This window comes from Parasteatoda tepidariorum, chromosome 5 (assembly GCF_043381705.1).
Source record: "Parasteatoda tepidariorum isolate YZ-2023 chromosome 5, CAS_Ptep_4.0, whole genome shotgun sequence".
In the NCBI taxonomy this organism is placed as follows: Eukaryota; Metazoa; Arthropoda; class Arachnida; order Araneae; family Theridiidae; genus Parasteatoda; species Parasteatoda tepidariorum.
In genome coordinates, this window is record NC_092208.1 from 85,047,535 (window position 1) to 85,060,918 (window position 13,384).

At 31.7% G+C, this 13,384-nt stretch overlaps 1 protein-coding gene across 1 annotated transcript; it reads left to right on the forward strand.

Moving 5' to 3' along the window:
• The first annotated feature begins 332 nt into the window (after positions 1-332).
• On the forward strand, positions 333-1,145 carry LOC122270520 (uncharacterized). Its single transcript, XM_043048129.1, has one exon. The coding sequence runs from the start codon at positions 333-335 to the stop codon at positions 1,143-1,145; it is 813 nt and encodes a 270-aa protein (XP_042904063.1).
• Positions 1,146-13,384: the final 12,239 nt, after the last annotated feature.

Genomic DNA, 13,384 nt, shown 5'->3' on the forward strand with positions numbered 1-13,384 from the left:
GCCCGTATCGAAACGTTATGGGATAATCACAAAGATTCGAAGACTGATGATATACGGTATCAACATCGCACACGTTGCAATGATCTAACGATATCATTCAAAGATGCTATGTACAATGAAGCACTGATTGCTATTGTAGATCTTTGCATTATTATTGCCAACTAGCCACTCAGTCATTTCGGTATGCCTTCGCCGAATCGAAGTGCACCTGATTTATTAAACACTGACATGAATCGTGAATTTCAATACAATACGATGGAAATGGCAGCGATTGTAACTCGCAATGTCCCACTAATGAATAAGGGAGACAAAGGAACATTTACGACCTCATTATGCTCGTAGTTTTGGCAGGACAAGGTGGATTTTTTTGGATGCACCAGACGGAACTGGCAAAACATTTTGTTATTTCGCTCATTCTCGCTGAAATACGATCAAATAATGGCATCACGTTGGCCGTTGCATCATCTGTCAATGAGGCAATTTCATTGGATGGAGGCAGAACAGCTCATTCAGTATTTAAGCTGCCACTAAATATTCAAAACAACCCAGATGCAGTGTGCAACATAAAAAAGAAATCGTCTATGGCTACAGTGTTGAAACACTGTAAAATTATCATCTGGGATGAATGCACTATGGCACACAAACATTCGCTTGAGGCGGTGAACAGGACATTGAGGGAAATAAAAAACAATGACAAATTATTTGGCGGCACTCTGTTACTCCTTTCAGGTGATTTCAGACAAGCACTTCCCGTCATTCCGCGTTCAACGTACTCTGATGAGATCAATGCTCGCTTGAAATCATCTCCACTGTGGCGTAATGTTGAAAAAAATCAACTAAAAGTAAATATGCACTTCCAAATACTTCAAGATCCATCTGCTGAAACATTCTCAAAACAATTGTTAGATATCGGTGATGGAAAAGTTACTAAGGATGAGACTGGATGCATAAAATTACCGGACGATTTCTACACAATGATTGATTCACAAGATGCTCTCATTAAAGTAATATTTTCCGTTGTACACACGCAATACATTCATCATGAGTGGTTGGCAGAAAGGGCGATCTTAGCAGCAAAAAATGACGACGTCAACGATTTGAATCTGAAGATACAACAGTTATTGCCAGGTAACTTGGTGACATAAAAATCCGTTGATGCAGTTTGCGATCCCAATGAAGCTGAAAATTTTCCAACAGTGTTTTTAAACTCATTGGATTTACCAGGCATACCACCGCATTATTTAGTACTCAAAGTTGGATCTCCGGTTATTTTGCTACGTAATTTGAACCCACCACGACTGTGCAACGGCACGCGATTAGTCGTTAAAAAATTAATGAACAACGTTATCGAAGTCATTATTTTAGATGACAAATTCCGGGATGAAAGTATATTACTTCCATGGATCTCTATTATACCCACATATGTTCCAATTCAATTTGAACGCATTCAGTTTCCCATTAGATTGGCATTTGCAATGACAAGGCCAAACAATGTCTGTTTGCGGCTTAGATTTGAGCACACCATGTTTTTCACACTGACAATTATACGTGGTATTCTCTCGAGTGGGCAAACCATCCAGTTTATTTGTGTTAGCTAAAGATGGAATGACAAAAAATATTGTACACTCCATTGCACTAAAAGATTAATATTGTTGACTAATATTTTCAGAATTCGTAGTATATATAATTTATAAAAAAAATTTACATAAATTAAAAAAAATATTATTTGGTGTGTTGTTATTTTTCCATTCCATCATCGCTCACAGCACTCCATGCCTCTTCCACTCATATACCACATACGCACACATTTACAATAAATAAGATATATTTTTATACTCTAGAAATAATTCATATGGCAAAACAACGTTTGCCGTGTCAGCTAGTCTATGTATCTATATATATAAAAATGAATGTCTGTATGTATGTGCTTTATAGACTCCTAAACCATCCGACAGAAAGCGATGAAATTTTGCCATACAGATAGTTTCGAGCACGAGGAAGGTCACTGTCAACATTAGAACATTCTGCAGCAAATCGTTCTTGCAGGATGAGCGAAAAACGAAATGGAATTTTCTAATTGGTTAAGCGTTAGCAATTGTTTTAAATTTAGCGATTCAATTTTCACATATTTTAAAGATAGCATCAGTGATAATTGCTAGCTTATAGCTCTGTTTGATCAAAAAATAGTTCATTGCAAGTATTTAAATATTTAATTATTTTATATTCGCTATGTCAGATGAATTCAATGAACATTACGTGGTAGCATACTTTGTGTGTGCGTGCGTGTGTGTTGACTCTACACGACACATACTGTTGACACTACACGACACATACTGTTGACACTACACGACACATACTGTTGACACTACACGATTTGAAAGATGCTTAAAGTTAGTGAAAATTATGCTATTTTTACCCATGCTATGTTCAAATCGACCAAAATAAGCGTTTTAAGTTAGTAAAATCTTGCGTGTGTGTGTTTTTCCACTACAAAATATTTAAATAGTAAATTAAAGGTTAGATAGAGAAGTGGCCATTCTCCAAAATCCCTCTCAACTTCTAATAAGAATTCAACTTTTTCTTAAAAATTTCGGCTTTAGTTGGCTGGCACTGACAGATATATTTTTCACAAAACTAAAATGTTGATTGTTGTTGTTGTTGTTCATTTACGTCGCACTAGATCTGCACAATGGGCTATTGGCGATGGTCTGGGAAATATTCCTGAGGATGATCCGAAGTCATGCCATCGCAATTTTGATCCTCTGCAGAGGGGATGGCACCCTCGTTTCCGTAGCCCGACGACATGCATGCGAAGTCGAGCACTTTACGGTAGAGCAGTTTAACGAGGACCCATACCGCACACCCTCGGTCCCTACGCACACTGATCCACGTGGTCATCCACCCGCACACTGACTGCAGCCAGTGATGCTTGACTTCTGTGATCTGCTAGGGAACCGTGTCTGCGGGACCTTAAATGTTGAAGGGTTATGTAATAAGTACCAAATATGCTGATATAGGTATAAAATATTATAATTATACTTGATGATAAAAACAGAACAAAACTAAACCGAAGTACCGATACATTGGAAAGGCCCCTCGAAAAGGATATGTACCGGAGAAAATTATTTGATAATTGAAAATTTTGACTATTATGGTTTAGCCGCGAGTAATAGCATCATTGCCAAGTGATGTTAAATACATTTTATACCTTTAATCTAATGAAATGAACTGCACAAAAACAAGTTTTACTTTCTTCAGTAATGTAAAACCACCGTAAATGGCAACAAATAACATTAAATAAAAAAAAAGAAATTATTTTAGCTATATTAATTGGAAACCTTAGTGGAAGAAGCAGGTAAGTGACATTTTCAGAATGAAAAAAAGTTGTATCCGAACTATTTTATTACCAATTTAATAGAAGATGGGACTAATAGTTCTTCGCTTTATTGCTCCTAATTTTAAATAAAACCTAACTACCTAAAAAATAAAACCTTACTGCATAAATTGAAATAAAAAAATCATACTAGCATACAAAACTTTTATGTGATTAGTCGTGTTAAAATTTAAAGAGAGGCAAAGCCTCATTAATTCCCCTAAAAATGTCACTTACGTGGTCCTTCCATTAAGCTCATTCATTGTGTCGCTTATGTGCTTTTCAGTTACGAGCATGATTTCCTAGTGTTTCTCTACGGTGCTTTATTGATACTTTACTTATTTACTTGATTACTTATTTACTTTACTTATTCACTTATTTACTTGATACTTTATTTATTCACCCAGTTCGAAGAACGGGTATTCAGCTAGTACAAAATAAAACTTTCTCCTTCTAAAACCTTTTGACTTTTGTTTCTACGACAAATAGAACAGAAGTTATGATGATTTGAAGAACATCTATTATTATTAAATTGAGAATGTGTCTTTTTAATTTTACCTTTTTATGAAAACTAATTTTTCGGTTATTTTGCTTCATTCTAAATGCAATATTTAACACGTTGAATGCCACGCTAATTTTACATGGCTTGCTCGTCAGGCCACACGGTAAATAGCTACAAACTAAATTTGCAAATATAGACAGATTTTGCTAGTTTATAAAAGGTTTAGCAAGACATATCTGAAAAAAAGTGGTGAATTATATATGTCAACGAATTGTTTAAAAATAGTGATGGATAAAAATCTACGAAATTGAATTTATTAAATCAAGAATCACAACAATTAAGTAAATTTTGTATAAATTTTCTGCAATTCCATAAAAGAATGTAAAAAAGAATGTAAAGAATATCATGTTATACGCTGTTAGCCAGCTGTTTTTCGCGGCCTATGTGAAAGGTCAGTGTCAGCAAGCGGTGGTAGACGCAGCCTAAATGTAATTTCAGTGTCAGCCACCGGTGGTTGACGCGGCGCTCAACGTGTTAAAAAAATTTTAGTTCATATTACTTGAAAGTTTGCAAGAATGTTTTTTGCGTATATGTCAAGGGAATGTACAATGAAATAGCGGATTTAACTATTATATCATATTTTACAGATATTAAAAATAATTAAACGCAATTTTTGGCCACTTTTTGCCAAATACGAGGTGCATCCAGAAAGTAAGTTTCCCGAATTTTTTTAAAAAAAGAACTCACACTTTCAGGAACATATTTATTGGCAACAAGTAGAGCAATGTTTCAGCTATTTTTCAACAAAGCCGCCACCAGAATTGAGGCACTTGTCGCATCGTGGGATCAACTTTTGTATCCCTTTGTCGTAGAACTCTGACGCCTGTGAATGGAACCAGCGTGTGACAGACGTCTACCGTTACTGTGACCGTTATTGTGAAACACTGCGGAAATTGTGACGTGCCATTCAAAACAAGAGTCGTGGAATGCATGTGTTGCGCTCCTCCATGACAATGCTTGTCCACATATGGCGCGGCGCACAGCAGCTGTTTTGACGGAATTTGGCTGGGAGTTGTTTGATTATCCACCCTACAGCCCTGATATTGCTCCCAGCTATTTTCACGTTTTCATGCAATTCGAGAAATTCCTGTCCACCGGTGAGCGTTTTGGCAACGACGAAGAGCTGAAGACGTCATTCACACGCTGGTTCCATTCACACAGGGAAACTTACTTTCTGGATGCGCCTCGCAAGTTTCTATATTTGCCGCAAAATATCTATATATTAATATTATGTCTAATGCGTAGTCTATTTCCTGAGATTAATTTTTATGAGCATTATAAAGCAAGAATAATGAAAAATAATTCATGTTTTCAAAGTGACGTGATTTTGAAAAAAAAATTAATTATTAGTTCTTTTCGGCCAGTTTTCCCCTTTTCTTCATTATTTTTTTTTTGTATTTATATCATGTTTTAGTGCATAATACACAAATTTAAAATTTTGAAATTTTGTCTCCAAAGGTATTCGGGTACCTTATTAAAAATATTAAAAATAGTTAATTAAACCGAAAGAGTCATACAGGAGTCTTTTAATACTATTTTTATTTTATAATTTTTTTTTCTTATTTTATAACCGTCGTTGAACTGCCGACCCAATTTTATGGGTTTACGACTACTAATGTCCAACTCCGTAGCCTTGTAATTTTGTACCCAATCCAGACGACAAGGGAACTCCTGGATCGAGTTTTGGGAGAAATCTGCCATCGTGGAGGACTTTTTGATGGAGCTACCCACATTTTCGTTACATGGAGAGGAAGACCCCGAGAACCTCCCACGGTTAGCCTGACTGCAAGGGGATGCCATGATCCGTCTACCACTGAGGATATTTCACGCAATTATCTTTTAAGTTTTTGTGCCCCTATTTCAGTATCTTATGGACCTTACTAGCTTTGTTTAAAAAGAGAGTATCGTATCAGATATATGCATAAGAAAACAAAAATAATCATAGTAGTAGTATTTGGAGGTAAATGTTGCTGTAATTACCAACAAACAAATCAATCTCCTGTTTAATGTTATAATTCCGTCTCCTAATATGACATGTATTAGAAAGTCAAACCTTATAACTTTGAATGTTTAAAATAACAATTTTATTATACATAAATTATTTTTATTACAATGGGTGAGAAAATTTACAAATAGTTTATAATTTTTTGTTGATAAGGATATCTTGATTAACCAATTGTTTCATTGAACATTACTATTGAATCGCTAAAGGTTCAATTCCAACAGCGCATTTTTTATTTCTCATTTTGAATTCCGCTTACTGGTTGTGAACTCCAGCTGTACTGAGTATGTCATCGAGTGCCTCCTTGATTCCTTCAAAAATAATGAATTTTCATTAAAAATACTCAAAATAAANACATTTCTTTAATGGTCAAAGGATCATATAAGAGATCAAAAATAATCATAGTAGCAGTATTTGGAGGTAAATGTTGCTGTATTTACCAACAAACAAATCAATAATGTTATAATTCCGTCTCCTAATAGGACATGCATTAGAAAGTCAAAACTTATAACTTTGAATGTTTAAAATAACAATTTTATTATACATAAGTAATTTTTATTACAATGGGTGAGAAAATTTACAAATAGTTTATAATTTTTTGTTGATAAGGATATCTTGATTAACCAATTGTTTCATTGAACATTACTATTGAATCGCCAAAGGTTCAATTCCAACAGCGCATTTTTTATTTCTCATTTTGAATTCCGCTTACTGGTTGTGAACTCCAGCTGTACTGAGTATGTCATCGAGTGCCTCCTTGATTCCTTCAAAAATAATGAATTTTCATTAAAAACATTCAAAATAAAAACTTGAATTATAAAATTCAGTAAGAAACTAAAATAAATACTTTTAAAAATTCATATTGTGGAGAATGGTCAAAAACGTATCCTTTCTGGAAATATGCGACAGAGATTACATAAAAATCTTTTTTATGAATTTCAAAACTCAAATCGACAAAATAAATTAATTAAAAATTAATTACAAAAATTGTTTAAAAATTTATTTTAAAGTATAAATTAAAAAATTAAATAAATATAACAAAAAAGTAATTTAAAAAAAGGATTGAAAAATAATTTTAAAAATTAATTGAAACTAACTAACTTATTCAAGAAAACTTTCGGTTAGACTAAAAATATTTAGACTCCCCTGAAATGAGCCCAAAAGAATTTTTTTTCAAAAAAGAAACATGAATTTTATATTTTTTGAAAGAATAAGCATTATACAAAATTCAGTTTTCAAGTTCAAAACTGCAAAATTTGGGTAATGAAGTAGCAGACAAAATTAGGCATGTTAAAGGCAACGTTTATATCGCCTGTAATCAACTTGACAACCTTAGAGTAGAAAGGAACATTCTTAACACATTGAATGCCACACTAATTTTACATGCGTTGCCCGTCTGGCCACAACGGTAAATAACTACAAACTAAATTTGCAAATATTAGATAGATTTTGCTAGTGACATATCTGACATAGCATGACATATCTTAATAAAGTGATGAATTATATAAGCCTACGAATTGTTTAGAAATAATGGTGGATAAAAATCTTCAAAATTGAATTTATTAAACCAAGCATCACAATTAATAAACTAGGAATTGAAAATATTTATTCGCTGCCCGGAGCAAGTTGGCATCTCTTTGTATATAAATAAAACTATTTCTGTGCGTTCTATACAGCATTAATTTCTTCGAACCAATTTAGCGACGATAATAATGTAAAAAAATTAAAAAGTTACTCGAATTATGCGTTTCTAGTAATCTTGGCTTCGCCGGTCACCGGTGACCCCCGTGTAGTTACGAACAAACTCAATGCCGCCCTCCGGTGACCCCCATGGCATTCAACGTGTTAATAGTCTAACCTATAGTAACTCTGTAATAGATAAAATTAAAAACTGAAAATATGCGTATTTGATAGTAAAATTTAAGTTTTTCATGTCGATTTAATGAGAAAAAAAGCATTCTTTCTTACTTCTACGAAATTTACACTGCTTCAGAAAATATTTGTGTTAGTGATATATGAAACTTTATGTATTAATACTTCTTTCAAAGAATTGTGTCCACCACTACATATCATTTAAACGAATACGAAGGTTAGATAGACAAAACCTCCAATTGGTGACCCCGGGGAAAGCGAGGCAGTAAGTCACTAAACCCCTTTCTCGTTTATTCTCGTTTTTACTAGCGTCATAATTGCTTTATTTTTTGAACCTCAGTTAACACTAGATTGCCTAAGGAAGTCATTTTGACTGCTTTTAATTTCAATTTAAAAACAATGATGTATATAATGACACAATTTCTTGGAATTTTGAGCAACATATAATTTTTCTATTGTTAATATTTACTAATAACTTGTTGCAAAACTGTAAATAATATAAAAAATATTAAAAACTAATTTTAAGCAAATTTCCTTACACATTATTTATTCTTATACAATCGAGTCATGCCGGCCAGGTGGCCAAGCGGTAAGCGTGCTTGACTGCGAATTGGCTGCGGGTTCGATTCCCGCTCCAGGCATGGATGTAACTCTCTCTCTGTGTTCTATGTCCTTTCTTCTGTGTGATTGTGTGAATGTAACCCGCCCTATAAACGGGTTTGTGGTTGTATGACGTGGGCGACGCTACTCCACTGCCGTGGCTTAGCCATAGGTGCTCACTGGGTAACGAGAAGAGAGTAGCAATTCCGGCATTTCTGAGGCCGATGGGAAATAGACACAAGTGCCCAACCATTAATCAAAAAACAATTCTGTCATTTTGACTGCTTTTGGGCAATATAGGTATATACTAAGTTTCTGTCTTTCTAGTGTTAATGCAACTGATCCCTACTCTTCTCACCTTCAATTGAGCTTCGACTATTTTTAAATTATACTCACATAGACGAATAAGTTAGAGACCCTAACGGGGCTGATAGATAGATTTCTATATCACATAGGCATAGGTTCCAATTGCCGATCATGATTTGTATCAACTATTTTTTTTAAAGTAAAAGTATCACTTTAATATATTTAACTAAACTTAAAATACTTAAATTAAATTCTAGTTCAGTTAAACTAAATTCTAGTTCAGTACCAAGTACTGAATAAAAAAATAGCAACCTTTAAGACAATTGAGCAGCTAATAAAATTTAAATTGACAGTTTGTTGAATCGGACATATTACGAAAATTTTTAACATTATTTAAAAATTGGAAGGAAGCATTTTTAATTAATTTTAATACCTATTATTCTGGATTTTGCGGAAGATTCTTTTCTTCCATTTAAATTAGTGATACATTTTGATTAATATTTTAATAAAATTGTTTTATTAATATCTTGCGTAAGTAGATTTGTCTTGTCACTAGTCGTCTTTACGCTTCTCATTTCATCTTATGATAGTTCATTTCTTATATAAAGCTTTATACAACTAGTTCTTTCCCATTTATTATTCTAATCGAATTCTACTTATCACATTATGTTTTTTACTGGTGATACCGGTCGCTTAAATTTGGTCGCCTTTTTATACACACTGGGGATTGATTTTTTTTTTACCTTCGAGATCATTTCCGACCTCGCTATGCCCCTCCCTTTTTCCTTTTAACATTTTATTTTGTATTTTATTTAATTCCGTTTTATATCTTACGACTCATAATTCCGACGAATCGTTAAGAACCGAGATTGTGTCAACTTCGTAAACTCGTAATTTGCACCCTTTTTTTTAAAGAAACATAGGAAAATTATATTTCAAATCAAGATTCTAATGCTACTAAATCTGCTCGTGACAATTGTTCTGTGTATGAAGATATCATTATAACAGAAAGAACTGCTTATGATTCTTTTAAAATAATTGAAAGTTTGACTTCAAAGACGCACCTTGTTCTGGACAGTTATTTACATTCAATGAAGGGAGATAATACATTTTTATTTTAAATTTTGAAAACAATTGTTCACTGCAAAATAAATTTTTAGCCCCCAAATTTTATCTTTTTACTTTTGCAACAGTAATTTAAAAACACTACCGAATAACCGCCATTCACAAAATTACTTGCTCAAAGAAAAATTTCCCTTTTCATTTTAAAGATTAAATAAAATAATTATGAATAAAATGACACTTGACTCCTTGACGTAAATGGGACACCGGTAAGCCTTTTATGTAGTTTCTTCTGACACTCCAATTACAGGCAAAAATACATTTTGGCGTTTTTAAATTATAAAAAAATAGTCCAACAAGTAAAAAAGTTTGAATTTTTTATTATTCATATTCAAAAACCTATCAATGATTGATTTTGCTAATTAAAGATATTTCAATAATGAATAATTGCTTATCTTTGATCTAAATAACTACAAATAAGTGCAAATAAGTAATTATTTGGAAGTGAGCTGCGTTTCGAAGATTTTACCTTTAACGAAGAGAAAATGTTTCATGCTGTATTTAATAACCATAAATTATTAAAATACTCAATATTATATTTTTACTTATTTTGACCAAAAGTAATAAAAAATGATGAAAAAAGTGAGAAAATATGTTTAATAAGAATTCTGCGTCAAAGTGTTAATTAATAAACTTTCTACAATAATAAATATTAAATTATAAGTAGCTCTTGTAAGTTGATTTTGACTCCAAACATTTTCTTGGATTAAAAAGTCTTAAGAACCTGGTAACCAAGTTCAGAACCTTTATGTACTCGCCATTGCAAGAATTTTATGTACTCTTCATGTTCAATAATAATTCATCTAATTAAGCATTGCATATTATGAAACTATACTTACCACCTAAAATTCCCAGTCCTTGTTCTGTTTCTTCTGGTGCTGGTGCTGCTCCTGTTTGATAATGGTGGACTTTTGCCATTGCTAAAACAAATAAACCAAAAAAACTTAGAAATTCAAGTTACTTTCTGTGCATGTAGTTGCTAAGGGCTTAAAAACTTATTCGAATTTAGGATATTAATTTACTTCCTCTTTTCAGAGAAAACATAAAAAATTGAAAATAAAAAGAAACAATCTAAATTTATTGTAAGCTATGTTATGAAAATATTGGAATAAAAATTACACGTGTGAGTGATTTTTTTAGAATAACTTAGGAATAAATATTTATAAATTTAATATTAAAGAATTATTTCAGTGCTTACATGTTTTTAACCAAATATTTGTTTATTTAAATTATGACGTTAGTGTTTGTGTGAAAACATAGCTTTAACGTGATACTGATAAACACTAATAAAAGATTCGGATTATTTTATTCCCGTTTTTGTTTCGCTTTTTATATTATAAGACAATTATGAAAAGTTCTATTTTTACTATCAAATTAGGTAGAAACACCATATCGCTTACTTGTTCTCATAAAATCGTACTGGATTTAAAACGTGAAATGTTTTGTCACAAAGTTTGATAATGAACTAATTAAAGCAAATTTGCAGTGTAAGTCTAAGGAAACCAATCATCTTATGATTTTATGTTTTCTCAAATTATCATAAATTTTACTGTATGTGTTCTTCCGTAAGCGTTTTAATTTAATATTCTTCCAACTAACCATACTATGTGAAATATCGGTTCAACTTTTAATCGTAGTATCAAAACCTTGAAGTACAATACTATTAAAACTTGCTGTAACTTCAATATGGTATTAAATTGAAACGTAAGCTTTAATAAGATATCAAATTGAACCTCATGCTTTTACATACTTTTCCCAAATTCCTTAAAATCTTTATTTGTTTTTCAATAAGCGTTTTAACTCGGTATTCTTCCAAATAGCCTTGAAACTTTGACTCAAGTTTGAACCGTAGTATCTAAAACTTGGAGAAAAATACAGTATAGACTTGCTGCAACCTTTATAAGGTATTAAATTGAAATCTTTAATATGGTACGAAATCGGACCTCATTGGTTAATATACTTTCTCAAATTACTTAATATCTTACTTTATCTGCTCTTCTAACTTAAATTTCTTCTAACAGTACTATATAAACTTTAGGTTCTAATTTGAAAAATAATGTCCAAACCTTAAAGCACAATACTGTAAAAACTTGCTGCAACCCATGTTAGGTATTAAATTGAAAACAAATTAAGATAAGGTATCAAATTGGACTTTATGCATTTATATACTTTCTCAAATTACCTATTATCTTGCTTTATATTCTCTTCTATAAGTGCTTTAACTTAATATTCTTATAACTAAACATATTATATGAAATTTCGGATCCAATTCGAATTATAATAGCCACACCACAATACAATGGTGAAAACTTGCGTCAGTTTTTATAAGATATTAGATTGAAGCATAAGCTTTTATAAGGCGTCCAATACGTGGCTTTATATCCTTTTCTCAAATTCTCTAAAATTACTTCGTTTCTTCCCAAAAGCTTTTCAATGACATATTTATAAACATTTTCAGATTACATGAAAATTCTGCTCAATGATGAAATATAATATCGTAACCCTTAAGAACAAATAACAAATAACGAAAATAATAATAATTTTTTTTTGCAATATTTATTATGTATTAAATATAATCAAATGGCTTCATTTAATATAAATTGAATCTGATACTTTGATGTTTTCCATAAAACTGTACTTTATACTTTCTGCCACCAAGCTTTTCAGTTTTGTATTCATGAAATCATCCATATTTTGTGAAAAATTTGTTCAATGTTGAACCACGATATCGGCATCTGGTACCATGAATAAAGTATAAGTTTTGTAAGCGTTTTAAGGTATTAAATTTAGTCATATTTCCATTCAAATTAAACAATAGTATATTGTGTTTAATTTTCTTTAGTACTATAATATGCATTACCGTATTAAAGTTACAGCAAATTTGAGCAATATTATTGTTCGACCCTGCTCCGAAATTTCCTACTGTATAGAAAAAATGTCTAAACTTACCTGAAACAGCAAGAACAGCCAACACTGCAAAAACAAAGAGGAAACGTTGGAAGGTCATATTGAAACTTGAGAGCTGTAGAACAAATCTGTAACTCTTTCAGGTAGATGCTGTATTTATATTCAAGAAAAACTACGAAATTAAAATAGTTCATTTTTTTCATGTAAGACCACGCAGTGTACGAATTTTATTATGTTGTTTTTTTTTCTATCGAATTTCAAGAAGATCTTTATTACGTTTATTATTTTTATTGTATATTTTACGTTTTATATTATAAATTTATGGTTTATTGAAAATATTAATTTCAATCTTCGAATATTTTAGTAACGTTTAAATACAGATGAACAATTAAATATTTTATTACACATTACATAGCGAAGATATAACAAAATATTATAATATGTCAACAGCGTCAAGAATTTGTAGTAGCATGAGGTCTATTATTCTTATTTTTGGTTTACAGAACTATTGTTTAAGATAAATTACATGCAAAATTGTTTCCTTTAAGCAGCTGTATTAATTCCCTTGAAAGCACGTCTACTATTGTTTTTGAACTAAAGAATAGCATACCTGCCAACTTTAATTTATGCGGTTGATTTT

What these genes read in the sequence shown, in the direction of transcription:
- LOC122270520 (XM_043048129.1), top strand. Translation starts at nt 333, where the DNA reads ATGCTCGTAGTTTTGGCAGGACAAGGTGGATTTTTTTGGATGCACCAG.